Here is a 14938-nt window from a genome sequence, read left to right as displayed (position 1 = left end):
ATATGTCCTGAGATTTCAGAACATTTCTTAGCAGAAAGGTGAAAACCTGAAAGAGATTTTAAGCAAAGAACTGGCCCTCGTGGTAGGCTTAACAGCAGAAGTGATACAAAATGACATGGATATAGTATACCATACATATCCAGAATATATAAAGAAAAATAAGCTGCCTGGGGAAATATTTGTTAAATTCTCAAAAAGGTCAATAAGAGACTTAATCCTGAAAGTGACAAGTGGAACTGTTTTGAAAATCCAAGGAGAACAAACTAAAATTTTAAAAGACATTCCATTTGAGATCAGAAAAAGAAGAAGACAGTACAGAGTCCTGGCACGGTTTCTTCAAGAACACAACACCCCATACAGATGGTTAACTCCGGAAGGGCTTACTTTCAACTTCAACAGCAAAAAAGAAAAAATTGACTCAGTCTTCAAAGTGAAAAAATTTATTGAGCACCAACAAGATAAAGATGGATCTGAGAAACTGGAGGACGACAAGATGCAGAAAAAGAAGAAGACAAAACTGAGGAAAGTTCTACCAACTGTTCGTCGGCTGAATCCTTAGATTTTGAAGCAGAACTAGGGGCTACGGCTCCTAAGTCCCCAAAAAATAAAAAGGACTTTGAAAAGAAATGTAGAGGAAGGAAATAAGTAAAATAATGAAACTCTAATGGTCTGATAATTATCAGGAACTAATAACCCTAAACTAAGAAGCATACACTCTAACCAAATTTGTTTGTGAATACTCGCTCAATCTTCTATATAACTATTGTATTAACTCTCATGCATTATTACTTTGACAATAAGGAATTATCCTTACTTTAAACAATTGCATTAATGATCTCTTGCTACTCGTAGTTTTAGCTTGTTCCCATCCCCAAACCCTATAGGTGTGTAGTTTATAAAAGCAATAAAAATGTTTTTAAAAAGGAACCCAAACACCCCCACCCCCGGGAGGGAGAAAAACTGTCACAGTTGGCCACTTTAAATTATTTGGTCTGATATAATTCACTACTCTATTAACAAGACTACTCAAGTGCTTTTACAACTTCAGCCCATATTTTGTTACTATATTGTTGCATGGTTTTATCTGCAGAAATCTGGCCTGTAATACAAGGAAACTGTTCTAATTAGCCTAAAAGTAATCATCTAATATCCCAAAGACCTGATGCACTTTAGCATAGGGACTGAATGGATTATGCATTTTATTTTTGTTACACAACTACAACCATATACTTTGATTTGGACCTGTGTGACAAACTGTAAAGGGATAATGGCTGATAGAGTCTGAGAATCTTTGTGTGACAAGTTGTTTGAACAGAATTCTGTGGAGAGAGTCAGTTAAGCATTCCTAGGGCCACCCACCTCTTGCTTCGTTCCACAAGAAAGACTGCAATCAAAGTCAAATGATGTGCATCTTGGAAGCAGAACTTTTTCTAAAAAAATAAAGCCATCCTCTTCTAGGTTAAAATAAATGTTCTTAAGAGCTATCTTAAGGTTTCCAGATGCATGCCTACTGCCTGGATAAGACCTGAGACAGGTATTATAATATTTGAAGCTAGGGTAAGTATTTTATCTATCTACCTGTGGTTAAAGGGACAGCTTAATCCCCAAGGCCTATTCCCTTTGATAATCCATGGCAACTATCAATCTAATTGGTTTAAGGATACACAAAATTACATAAATAAAATTGGGTTTTCCTGTTATGAACTTCTATCCTGTGGATTCAAACAGGCAAAAAGGCTAGTCAAACAGAGAATTCAAGATATAGAATGACAATTGGACATATAGAACGACAATTGGACATTTCCAGTTTACAAAGCCTTAATATGATTTTGAATTTTAAAAACACTGACAAATGTGCAGCCTACCTGACTTCACTGGAAGAAAATAATTTCAGAAGGGCATACACTTTGGAAAGGAATTCTACCCTTCCTTCCTCAGTATTGGAAGGTAGGTAGAAGAAGAAGAAAAGAGATTGAATTTATACCCCGCTCTTCACCTAGAGTCTCAGAGCAGTTTACAAACTCCTTCCCCTCCTCACAATAGACACCCTGTGAGGTTGGTGGGGCTGAGAGAGCTCTTTCCAGAACTGGTCTTTTTCAAGAACAGCTCTGACAGAACTATGGCTTGCCCAAGGTCATCCAGCAGCTGCAAGTGGAGGAGTGGGGAATCAAACCCGGTTCTCCCAGATTAGAGTCTGCACTCCTAACCACCAATGCTCCCGCTAAACTGTGGAGTCTTGTGAGCAAAAATTATGCTTTGTGAGCTACTGGCACTAAAGTTGTGAGCAAGCAAACTGGCTACTGCATAAATTAGTTTGCTCTGGAGCCATTCTTCTTGAGCTACGACAAAAATGTGTGAGCTGGAGGCTAAAAAACTGTGAGCTAGCTCACACTAACTCAGCTTAGAGGGAACACTGCTAACCACTACACCAAACTGGCTCTCTGGTATAAAATGTTCATTAAAAGAGATTGAGTCCAGTGCTCCCTCTAAGCTGTGGAGTCTTGTGAGCAAATATTCTACTTTGTGAGCTACTGGCATTAAAGTTGTGAGCGAGCGATTTGGCTACGGCATAAATTAGGCTGCTCTGGAGCCATCGTTGTTGAGCTAAAACAAAAATGTGTGAGCCTGAGGCTAAAAAACTGTTAGCTATCTCACACTAACTCAGCTGAGAGGGGACACTGATCAAGTCCATAGAGCTTATGTTTTTTTACCCACCCGTATTATAAGGCAGCTTACTCCATTACTAGGTAAGATTCTTGGTTTTACTGAAAGTGTGATTATTTTTTATGTGATGAGAACTCTAGAATTATGTACCAAGTAGCCAAATTCTGTGTGTTGATATTTAGGCTATAGAAATTGTATTGTAACCAGGTTTAAGTTTTATTAGATCATGTTTCATTCTATAAATGTTGTTTATTGTGTAAACTGTACAACTGGTTATATGCTTGGTCAAATGACCATAACAATAAAGAGCTGGACTGAACTGAACGAAATCAGTTAAGAAATAACAGTTGGGAACTGCCAGTTGAAGAAGAGACAGTTAAGCACTGACTGTAGACTGGGAAGGAAGCAAAAGGAGTGAGAGGATCAGAGAGGATCCCCATTCAAGCCGAAAAAGGAAATTGCTTCTACATAAAAGAAGTAATCCCTGCCCAGTGAAAAGGGAGATAGCTCTTTAAAAAGGTGTGATTCCTGGTCTGTGTATACAGAAGGATTCTGGGAATTTGGTTGTATGTTCCTGCCTTCTCGACTTTAAGAGTCAATGAAACTTAGAAACCTCTGCAGAAAATGAAAATAAACCTCTATCCTCAAGGTTTTAAAAGACCTTTTTGAATAGCAGAAACACTTTATTGTTGGCAACAAATCATCTGGAGTTAGTGTGATTATAACAAGACCTCAACCAGTTTTTTACAAAGTTTTATTATCACTTCACGTCATACATCTTACCCAATTTCATCTGAACTTTTCTCCTCTAAGTTAAATAAAATATTTTATGATGAACTTTCAAAAGCCTCTCATGTGCCATTTCAGAAGCAGAATATAATAAGGTGATTGTCTCTCTTCCTTCAGTTCCCTGGGCTGGGCCAGTCTGTGTCTATATGCGACAGTGAAGAATTACCCCTTAGGATCGGTCATTTCCCTTCACTGATAACATCGCTGCTGCCAAATCATAGAATGCAAATCAGGGGTCATTTCATAGAAAAAGAGCTAGAGGAACTCATTAGCATAACTCATTAGCATTTGCCACACCCCCTGACATCACCGGAAGTGTGTCATAAGGTCACACCCCCTGACATCACCGGAAGTGTGTCATAAGGCCACACACCCCGCCCCCAACGGTCCCGGCCGCCGCCGCTGGCCTTGCAGTTCCACTGCCGAGCCCCATGAGGGGCCCAGTGGTGGACCTGCAAGGCCGGTGGGAGAGCAAGGAAGCCTCGCAAAGGCCCTCCGTGGCCCCAGGCAGGCATGGGTGGGGAGAGGCAGGGAGGAAGCAACTTACCCTCCCTCTTCTCCTGCCTCCTCCTGGCTGAATGAGAGCCGGAAGTGGGGCGGCCGGAAGCAGGGGGCGAGGCTTCGTCATGTGCCCCGCCCCCGTACCTCACCCAGGGGAACTGCGATCCCCCGCAAACCCCCCCAAAATGACCTCTGATGCAAATACAATTTGAAAATAATTTATAATTTTTAAAATAAAGATATCCATAACCTGTTAGAATACAAAATTAAAGTAGAATAATAGTTACCTATAAATTTGATGCTGATTAGAAATTAGAAAGTAATATTCCCTTCTTTGCAGCACTAACACCCTAAAAATTTCATGCTGGCCTAGGGATTTTTAAATTTGGAAGGAGGTTGAGTTCACTTTTACTAATGTTTGACAGGAAAACATTTTAATGCAGTTAGAATCAGGTGAGTAGCCCGTGTCGGTCTGAAGCAACAGAACAAAGTTTGAGTCCAGTGGCACCTTTGAGACCAACAAAGTTTAATTCTGGGTATAAGGGTTCATTTGCCTGCACACTTCATCTGATCGTTTGCCTGCGCATGAGAGCTTATACCCAGAATTAAATTTTGCTGATCTTAAAGGTGCCATTGGACTCAAACTTTGTTCTAACACCATTACGGTTAGTCACGTATGCACAGGAGAACAATTTTAGAAATGTGGTCAGTGCTAAATCACAATATGTTAAGTTTCACCATTACTACTGTATCTAACAATTACACTTTTGACAGAGACAGATTTTTACTGCTGGAATGTTCTTCAAACAGTAAGATTTTCTAAAGTACTCTCATAAAATCACAGAGTTCCTCATACCTCATGTTCCCTCAAAAAATTCTGAAGTTTAAGGTTTGGCAGCATATCCAATGATTTATCAAGTACACAGAAACAGTTGTGCTCAGCTGTTATATATATTGATGCTAACAAGAATTACTACAGCAAAATTCTTCATTCCTATAAAGATGAAAATTTGGAGCATCACAGGAGCATCTTAGTATTTTGTGGCCAAAATATAGTGTTCCTGCCATTTTCTGCCCAACTAAAAGCCACAATATTTAGACAGCAGATGCAAATGTGATAAGGAAGTTTTACAGTGTAATACACTTATAAGACAACTGACTGTAATTGCACTGTTAGATAAGTTTTTAAAAATTAAATACTAGTATTTCTCAATCTTTTCCAAATTTGATCTATTATGTCCAAATTAAGCAGTATTACCAAAGCAGCATAGGAATATTAATAGAACTAGCCAGTGCTACTTACCACATGAAGTATTTTGTTCTCCGTTTCATATACTGTGCAGTCCTGAAAATAAAAAGTAATTATTAATTTAAATAAATCAAATGCTATGAGAAAACCTGCTTGCTTTTCAATGTATCAAACACATAAATATTTAGCAACAACAGAATGATCTGTTTTGATTCCATATTTCCTGAAGGCATTTAATTTGAATTCTGTTGCCAGCCTTTCCATAAAGACATTATCTGATATTGATAAGCCTTCAAGCCTACAAATAATTACCTGAAAGAAAAACACATTGAAAAATGTTGACAGCTGGACATAAAAAGGTCCTATCCCTTTAATAGAGATCTGAGTAGAAATGGGCCGTTGAAGCTTCTCATGGTATGAAGTTAAATGACATCATCTGATAATTGCTTGCAGATCAAACTAATGATAAAAGGGCACCTTGGGTGTACTAGTTTAAACACTGACATTTCTACAATGAAATCAGTGGAATTTTTGATAGGATTGGACTCTAATGAGATTCAGCTTGAGGGTTAATAATTTCATGTTCACTTTAATTTAAGATTACCAGTACTTATTTGGATGCAAAATGTTCTATGAAACTTCTCCAATTCCTAAACAGAAACTTATCAAAAACAACTTGTGTCACGTGGGGTAGCCCTTTGACTGATCTTCTAAATCAGAGGTGTCAAACTCATTTGTTGCAAGGGCTAGATCTGACATAAATGTCACTTTGTCGGACTGGGCCCTATGTGCCATAAAACGTAACACGAGGTATGGGAGATATAAACTTTATAAAAATGATTTCAGAGGCCAAATGGCAATAGCAAGCTTGATTGGATTAGGTGTGATATGCAGAGGGGGTGGTAGGTGTGGAGATATCAGCATTGGTAATAAGACAGGAAACCTAAGTCTCAGTTTGGTCCAGGAAAATTCAGTCCAGAAGGATGTAAAAATTAAATGGAAATAAGTCTAAAGAAGTGAGCAATGACTCATGAAACCTCATACCCTACCACAAATTTTATTAGTCTTCAATGTCCTACTGGACTCTTACTCTTTCTATAGCTTTTTCTACTACTATTAGAAGCCACAAAATTAAAAAAAAACAGTGGGGGGACATTTAAACCTTCCAGGACATCCAGTTGCTGACCTAAGAGTAGCAGATCTCTTAAAAAGGAATTTCAAAGGGATATTAGAAAGAAAGACTGTTGAACTGCAACTGATAATGAAGCTCAAGACAATGCATCCTCATGGATTGAATTGACGCTTCACTTTCCAAGATATAAGGACGGACTCACACTCTGGCTGTATCTGAAGAAGTGAACAGTGACTCATGAAAGCTCATGCCCTGCCACAAATTTTGTTAATTGTTCAGGTGCAGCTGGACTCTTGTTCCCTTCCACTAATAAAGACTGCAAGCTGTACTGTTAGATTTCCCCCCCCCCCCGGTCTGTTAGAACTGGAAAGGGGGATCTGTCTTTCTCTGGCTCTTTCACTCCCACTCCCTCCCTCTAAAGAAGTGTGCGCTTAAGCCTGGAATAAAACTTTGTTGGTCTTAAATTGTTGGTCACTATACCATCACCGTACCACCACCCCTAAATGGAGTGGGTGTTACCGGGGAACAAGATGTTCCTGGGAGGAAGGATGGATTGCTGTACCACCTGGAGTCTACTGGAAGATCTGGACCGGGCACTGAAAACCGTGGCTCATTGGCTTAGATTGAGCCGGGGCAGTTTGGGGATAGGGATCCTACTCCCGACCTTCAATGGGGCACCTCTGGTGCCAGCGCCGGAGGTTAGGAGTTTGGGAGTGCTCTTGGATGCTTCCTTAACAATGGAAGCCCAGGTAACAGTCACTGCCAAGTCGGCTCTCTACCATCTTTGGCTGATTAGGCAGCTGGTTCCCTTCCTCGACCGCAATGACCTGGCAACAGTGATCCATGCAATGATCACCTTGAGACCAGACTACTGTAACGATCTCTACATGGGGCTGCTCTTGTTGCAAATTCAGAAGCTGCAGCTAGTGCAGAATGCTGCGGCCAGGCTTCTGATGGGCCTCCCCAGGTGGGTGCACATCCAGCCTGTGCTGAAGACATTGCACTGGCTGCCAATAGCATACCAAATTTGTTTCAAGGTGCTGGTTCTTACCTTTAAAGCCCTATATGGCCAGGGTCCGACATACCTGAGGGACCACCTTTCCCCATACAAACCCCAGAAAGCACTATGGTTGGGGTCTCAAAATCGACTGGCCCTCCCAGGCCCCAAGGATGCCAGGCTTGCTATTACACGGCCTTTTCAGTGGCGGCTCCATACTGGTTGAACAAGCTCCCGGAAGAGATCTTTAACCCCCTAGCTTCAGCTATCCCTCTAACATAGCTACATTATGATATTCCTGCATGTCTGAGTGATCAGGCACGTGACTGAAAGTTGACAGCAGCCAGCAGCAGGATCTTTAAAGGTAAAAACAGCTTCAATAAGTAAGCAGTAGCTAAATTTGAGTGTTATTCTCTAAAAAAAGTTCAACCTCAACACAAAACTATTCTAATAGCTTACTTTTCAGGCAATATCCTAACACTATCTGCTATCCTTAAAAGCATATTTTAAAATAACTAGACATGATGTATAGTTGCCTGCGGGAAGGAAAAAATACAGCAAGTCCGTCAGTTCTAGAGATTCTGACCCTACAAAGACTACTGATCATTTTTCTGTGCAGAAATTGCTATGGTTCTTCAAGGAATAAAAAGTAAACTGAACAAAGCCAAAGGAGAGCAACTCAAGGAATTGCTGTGATTATTCATTTTACAATATGTATACCCTGCCTTATTAAAGGTCACCAAGGCAGCTGACAAATTAAAACATACATAATAAAATAACATCGTAAAAACCATTACACCAACAAAACAATTAAAACCAGAGCTAAAAATACCTACAAAAACATAAAACCAACAATTAAAACATTGGGCACAGATTACTGGAACAAACTGAAAAGCAAATAGAAACAGAGTTGTTCGGTAGAGGGAAAGACTAGGGTTACTCTAGGGCTGGTTATCAACAACACGTTCTATTCTATACAATTCTTTCAGTTACATGAACGTTAATCAAAACACCATCAATTATCGCCCTGAGCTGGATAGCCCAGGCAAGCCCGATCTCGTCAGATCTCGGAAGCTAAGCTGGGCCAATTCAGGCAAGTACTTGCATGGGAGACCTCCAAGGAATACCAGGGCCAGGATGCAGAGGCAGAAAATAGCAAGCCACCTCTATGAAACATCCAAGTCCCACTAGGGGTCGCCAGAAGTCAAACATGACTTCCAGGCACACACACACAAATCACCAAAAAAAGGCCCACCATCAATTGTCTAGTTTGAGCAGCATGATAGGAGAAATAAGCAGAGAATGCAACCAACACTGCTCTCTTCTGCGATTATGCTATATGAACCCCTTTGGTACATAACAGATGCTTATGATGCTACAAATGAATCAAGAGCCAGAAAGGTTAAATGAATGCAAATTTGAGGGCCAGTTCCTAAAAATAATAAATGTGAAGCATAAATACATAAATAATGCAAAATTATCAAAAATACATGTATTACAAGATAATTTAAAAACATCTATAGACTCAATACAAGATAAAATTGTATAATCTACACAAATGAAACCTAATGCGACCCGATGCATTTCGGCCTAGTTGGCCTTCTTCAGTGGTCAAGCATAAAAGGTACAATTAATCTCAATACTGCAATAATAATACAATAATTAATCAATGTAGGACCAAAAAGGAATTTTACAGTTATAATCAGTGACATAAGGCATAGGAGTATTATGGAGGTCTCATATGATATTGCCTTGTGTCATAATCAGGTGCATATATCCTGAGCAGTGTTTCAATTATATGCCTTCCTATTTTGGTCCAGAAGATGAAAGTCTCAAAGACAATTCAGAGCCAATGTACTATAGTGGTACATATCACCGGTCCTCAGATTTGCATTCCTTTAACCTTTCAGAACGTTAAATGTTCCCTTGATTAAAAATCCTGCAAGTGGGAAAGGAAAGATCAGACGAATACTTTACAATACAAACATGATTACTTAGCGCATTTTGAATATATACTGAGCTAAAATAATTCTTTTTCATTCTGGCATGGTGTAGTGACTGGGACACCAAGATTTGAATCTCCACTTTACCATGTAAGCTTGCTGGGTGACCTTGGGCCTGTCATATACTCTCAGCCTAACGCACCTCACAGGGATTCAAAATGAAGGAAAACCACATAAGCAGATTTGGACCCACAATGGGGAGAAAGGCAGGTTATAAACAAAGTAAGTAAATAAATATGTTTTCCTTTTCTGGAATATAAAGAATTTACTTCAGAGCAAGAGAAGGGTATATAGCCTAGACAGGATCTAGGTATGGGCAAAATTCATGGGGTTTTGGGTAAGGGTGTGCAGGGGGGGAAATCATTTTTTTTTAATTCAGGTATAATAAAGGCAATTTTTTTCCGGTATCCTCGAATATATTCGGCTCCATTATATCCAATGGGGCCATTGTAAAGGTAAAGGTAAAGGTTCCCTTGCTCGAAAGCCAGTCAAATCCGACTCTAGGGTTGCGGTGCTCATCTCCGTTTCAAAGCCGAAAAGCCAGCGCTGTCCGAAGATGTTTCCATGGTCATGTGGCCGGCATGACTAAACACCAAGGCGCAGGGAACGCTGTTACCTTCCCACCGAAGTGGTCCCTATTTATCTACTTGCAATTTCTTGCTTTCGAACTGCTAGGTTGGCAGGAGCTGGAACTAGAGACAGGAGCTCACCCCGTCTTGCGGCACCCAGGTCTCGAACTGCTGAACTACTGACCTTTCACAGCCTGCAGTTCAGCGTCTTAACCACTTGAGCCACCGCAGCTCAATGGCAAAAATCTTCTCATGAGTATGGGGGAGGGGGTTGAGGTAGAAACACCAAATTTGTACTGTATCTGCTGGAGCCTCTTCCTAAAAGAACCCCCAAGTTTGGAAAAGATTGGACCAGGGGGTCCAATTCTAGGGGCATCCAAAGAGGGAGCCCCCCCTCCTTCATTGTTTCCTATGGAAGGGGGGGGAAGGCAGACAGATTAAAAAAACCAACAGCCCAGCAGTTTCTCCCAGAGAATCTCTGCAGCAGAAACTGTGAAGTGTGGTGTGGTGCGGGGGGCATTTTTGCAAGGCCAGCAGCAGAACCAGGGCAATGTGCCCACCAGAACCAGTGCTACTGTGGCAGTGCCAAAACCCAACAGGACTAAGATCAAACCTGAGAATTTCTGAAGTATACTATAAACAGAGGGGGCATATTTGCAAGACCAGCAGAAGGACCAGGGCAATGTTCTACTTCTAGCAGCCTGTGCCAATGTACCTATTAACAGAACCCAGTGCCAACCTACTAGCTGAACCCAGTGCCATTGTGGCAATGCCAGCCCAGTTCAATTGATGCCAGCTTCAGCACAAATCACACAACAAATACAGAGAAGCCCTGTCCAGTAATGCCTCAGAAAGTGAGAGGGAGGGCTAGTGTCTGTCCACTGCTAAACCGCTAAAAGGCAACAGAAGAACCACAAAACAGAAGAACCAAAAACTGAGAGCCTAGGTCCCAGGCAGAAGGCCTAGTTAGTAACCCCTCCCCCCAAAAAACCCAACAAGTCAAGAAGTATCAAGCAGAGTAAAAAAAAGTTAAAACTTTTAAACTGCAAGCAACAGGCTGGCAACAAACTACAAACTAGAAGAACACCCCCCAAAACAACAACAACAACCAGGAAGAGGCCTGAGAGGCCCTAGGGCCCAGAGGCCTACCCACCACCACCACCACCACCCCCAGGCCCCAAACCCACCAGCCCACAACGAATTAGAAAAGTTTTTTAAAAGCAGCCCTAATAATTCAAGCCAGTGATGTCTTCAGTCTTCTGTTGTCCAGCAAGCAGGATGGATCGTGATCCAAAGTAGTCCAATAGTCAGCAGCTGGAAAGCAGGCTCAGAGCAGTGGCTGAAGCAGAAGCCAGCCACACAATCTCCAACCCAGGCTCTCTCAGCAGTAGGAATGGAGTCAGCCAGCCAGAGATCCCTGCTTTTATGCTCTCTGGCCATGTACTAGGGCTGCCAAGCCACAGCGGGGGATCCGCACGTCTTCACAGGATCCCTGCCGCGGGGACGGCAACACGCGTTGCACCCGCCATCGCCAGGATGGGACGCCACGCGTCGCTCTGGCAACGGGACTCCAAACAGCCTCGTTGCCAGAGCGACGCATGGCGTCACATCCTGGCGACGGCAGTGCAACACGTATTGCTGCCCCCCATGGCAGGGAACCTGTGAAGACGGGCGGATCCTCCACCTTGGCAGCCCTACCATGCACAGAAGAATAGCAGCCAGGCTCCCACTTTACCAGGAAAAGCCGAGTTTGCCCTGGATGACTTCACAGCCATACACTGTGAAGAAAATTTTGGTAGGTGGAGTCCCAATGAAGTTGGGAAGATGCTAGAAACTGAGAGTCATTTGATCTGAAGTTTTAAGTGGACACCAGAATAGATAGCAGGGCAGGTTCCATCAGTCTCAATACAGTACACAATACAATTTAAAAACAATTTAAAACAGTATAAAACAACATAGCTCATGAAGTGCCATGTATAATTTAGACAGATGTCTCAACAGTAGATGGAAGATCAACCCGGGGGGGGGGGACGGACGGACGGACGGACGGATGTCCGCTGCCTCAAAGTACTTGTAGACTCTTTACAGTGATCACAGAATTTAATACCTCAGCCACTGAATTCAAGGATTATCCTGGTTAATCATATCCAATGAAAAGACATGCCTTTATGAGCAACTGGTATTATGTATTAAATTGGCACTATAAATATTCTCCTTTTCAATAAATTGTTGGATTACCAGTCTTCAATCCAGCCACAAATGTTTTAAATATTCCAGTACAGGATTTAAAGTTTTATTAAAATATTTTTATTTCTTCCTATATCTAGATTTAAATGCAGCATAATGCAACTGAAGAGCATAATGCAACTGTTTAAATTGAAATGCAGCTGTCTTGGTTTCAGCAATTTCAGATACTCTGGTACAGGTTACCAAGACAACTAAATACTTCCAGTGAAAAATTAAGCATGTCAGTTACATAAATCACTCAGAATGGACATTATTGTGAGTACGTTCAAAAAGCGAAACAAATATTATCAGAACACAGGGAAGAAGTGTTTATTATGTTTTCACAGTATTATTCTGTTTTAAACCTGGGGCAGAATCAGGACATTCCGGTACTGTGAGAAGTGTGCCACTATCTTATACTGATATAACAAGTCCTCAAAATTTAAAACAGTTTCAGGGGATTTATTCTGTAAATGAGAATTTTTACTCATTACTATTTTTTATTTATTGACATCATCAGGTTACACTTAAATGACATTCAGATGTCATACTGTAGTACAGTTTGATTAATGAGTAGTGTGATGTCTGAATGCTCGCCACCCCCTTAACTCTGTTTAATAGGAGGGCCATAAATTTCAATTATTAAACACAGTTATTACGTTCAAACAAGCATAGGTCGAATCTGCATTTGCATTTTTAAATCAGTTTCGTGCTGCTGTGACGCCGTCTTTCTCTATGCTTGTTTGAATGTTGTTTGGAGAAGATTCTTTTAAAGCAGTGCGGAGGTGCAATGACAGTGGAGCCGCTCTGAAAGGATGATAAACATATGCGGATGTGCAAAAGTATGCTAGTACTGTTGAGGTGTGAAAACGACAGCAAATGTAGACAGCTTTTTTGAAGATGGAGTCAAAAGGCTGGGACACCAGTGGGAAAGACAAATGCAGATTCGGCCGTAGATAAAGTCGGTGTCACAGCAGCATGAAACTGATTTAAAAATGCAAATGCAGATTCGACCAGAGTCACTGCTGCAAAGTGGCAAAATAACCTGATGAAGTCTAGTCTCACTGGCAGTAGACAAACCAGGATTTCTTAGCAGACTCTGATTAGTCTTGATCATCTCCTGCACTAATCACAGTTAATCACGATGTCTGAAAGCAGCCTAAGTACACTGGTACTGCATTTGAGGGCAGAAGTACACCATGAGCTAGGGGTGTGCAATTAGATATTGTCAACCCAATAAAATGCCTGATATTTCAGGTATGGGACTGGGTCAGCAATACCCGACACCCCTCCATGATATGATTCCCAATTCCAACAATGCTACTCTTAATAATGTCAGAACCCACAATCCTGTTGGGGAGGCAGGAATGGCTAGGGTGGAGGGAGTACTTCGCAGCTGATCAGTGATACCTTTAAAGGGCCATTGTTTTCTCTATGCAGACCTGACCTCCAGAGTCTTCATATAAACTTACTAAAGGTAATATGGCTATACTATAATGGAATCATTCAGAAGGGCACTTTTATAAAGGGGACGACATTATGGATTGTATATAGTATGTACTATCTGTTTGCGATATGTATTTATCCTGCTCTAACTACAGTTTTCTACCAATTTCTGCATTGTTTAATATATTGTGTTACTTCCTGCTTGATATAATGTCTCAATCTACAGACTGCATTGATTTATACTGTGTAATCCTCCTTGAGTCTCAGTGGGAAAGGTGGACTATAAAATATATAAATAAAAACTGTTATGCAACAAAAGTAACTATTTTAAACTTGTGGATTGGTAAACCAGGCTACCAAAATTGGTGAGCTCACAATTTTGGTATTCACCAGTTTAAAATAGTTCATTTTTGCATTACAAGCTTGGAGATTATGAAAAAATGAAGAAATTGGAGATGGAGGAGTAACTCATCAAATTGCCAGTATCACTGTTAATCAGGGAGAGAATGGACCTTTGTGATAGCACTGTAAATCTGAGTTAACAATGAAAGTGCTGTTTAAATAAACTTGTCAACAGCCAAAGTGGTATGTTTATCATTTCCAGATAAAAATATATGATGACCATAGGAATGGGCAGGGGAAACTCAGAGAGGGTCTAAATCTGTGATAATATCTGCATGAGAAAGGAAAATGTATTAGTTTCAGGCACCTGGAGCCTACAAGGTAAACCCTTTGAACCCATGGGATATTGGTAAATCTGCCGAACCAAGTCAGCGACTGGTAACACATTAAAATGAGAGTAGAACAGGACTGTAAAAAAGTGTAGATACCTATTACAAGGGGGGAAAGTAATGAAGGCAAAAAACAACAACAACAGATTTAATGGGGAACAAATGTGTTTAGCATGTGTTTTGAGATGTTGCCAGTTCACTTGAAATTGGGATTTTTTAAATCTCAATGTGCACCACTTTACATTTACCAACACTGAACTTCATTTGCCACATTGTTGCCCACTCACTCAATTTGTGGAGATCCTCTCAGAGCTCTTCACAGTTAGCCTTGATTTTCACCATCCTGAATAATATGTTGTCATCTACAAACTTGGCCACTACACTACTCACCCCTAGTTCCAGATCATCTATGAACAAATTAAATAGTACCCGCTTCAACACCAGTACTTGTGGGACCCCACTGCTTACTTCCCTCCATTGTGAGAACTGTCCATTGATTCCTACTCTTTGCTTCCTATCATTTAACCAATTTTTAATCCATAAAAGAGAACCTGTTCTTTTATCCCCTAACTTCTAAGTTTGCTCAGGAGTCTGTGGTGAGGTACCTTGTCAAAAGCCTTTTGAAAGTCCA

At 41.0% G+C, this 14938-nt stretch overlaps 1 protein-coding gene across 1 annotated transcript in view; it reads right to left on the bottom strand.

The window, feature by feature from the left end:
- The window catches only part of CNKSR2 (connector enhancer of kinase suppressor of Ras 2), a gene marked incomplete at its 5' end in the record, with an annotated part of 227995 nt that overhangs the window by 172703 nt on the left and 40354 nt on the right, over nt 1–14938 (bottom strand). Inside the window, one exon of the mRNA XM_015429085.1 lies at nt 5258–5299. Coding sequence (XP_015284571.1) covers nt 5258–5299 — 42 coding nt within the window. The remainder of the gene's footprint in view (nt 1–5257; nt 5300–14938) is intronic.

Source organism: Gekko japonicus, unplaced genomic scaffold (genome assembly GCF_001447785.1).
Source record: "Gekko japonicus isolate JY-2015 unplaced genomic scaffold, Gekko_japonicus_V1.1 scaffold1825, whole genome shotgun sequence".
NCBI lineage: Eukaryota > Metazoa > Chordata > Lepidosauria > Squamata > Gekkonidae > Gekko > Gekko japonicus.
The sequence above is the reverse complement of the archived record's forward strand: the minus strand, read 5'-3'. Positions and strand labels throughout refer to the sequence as shown.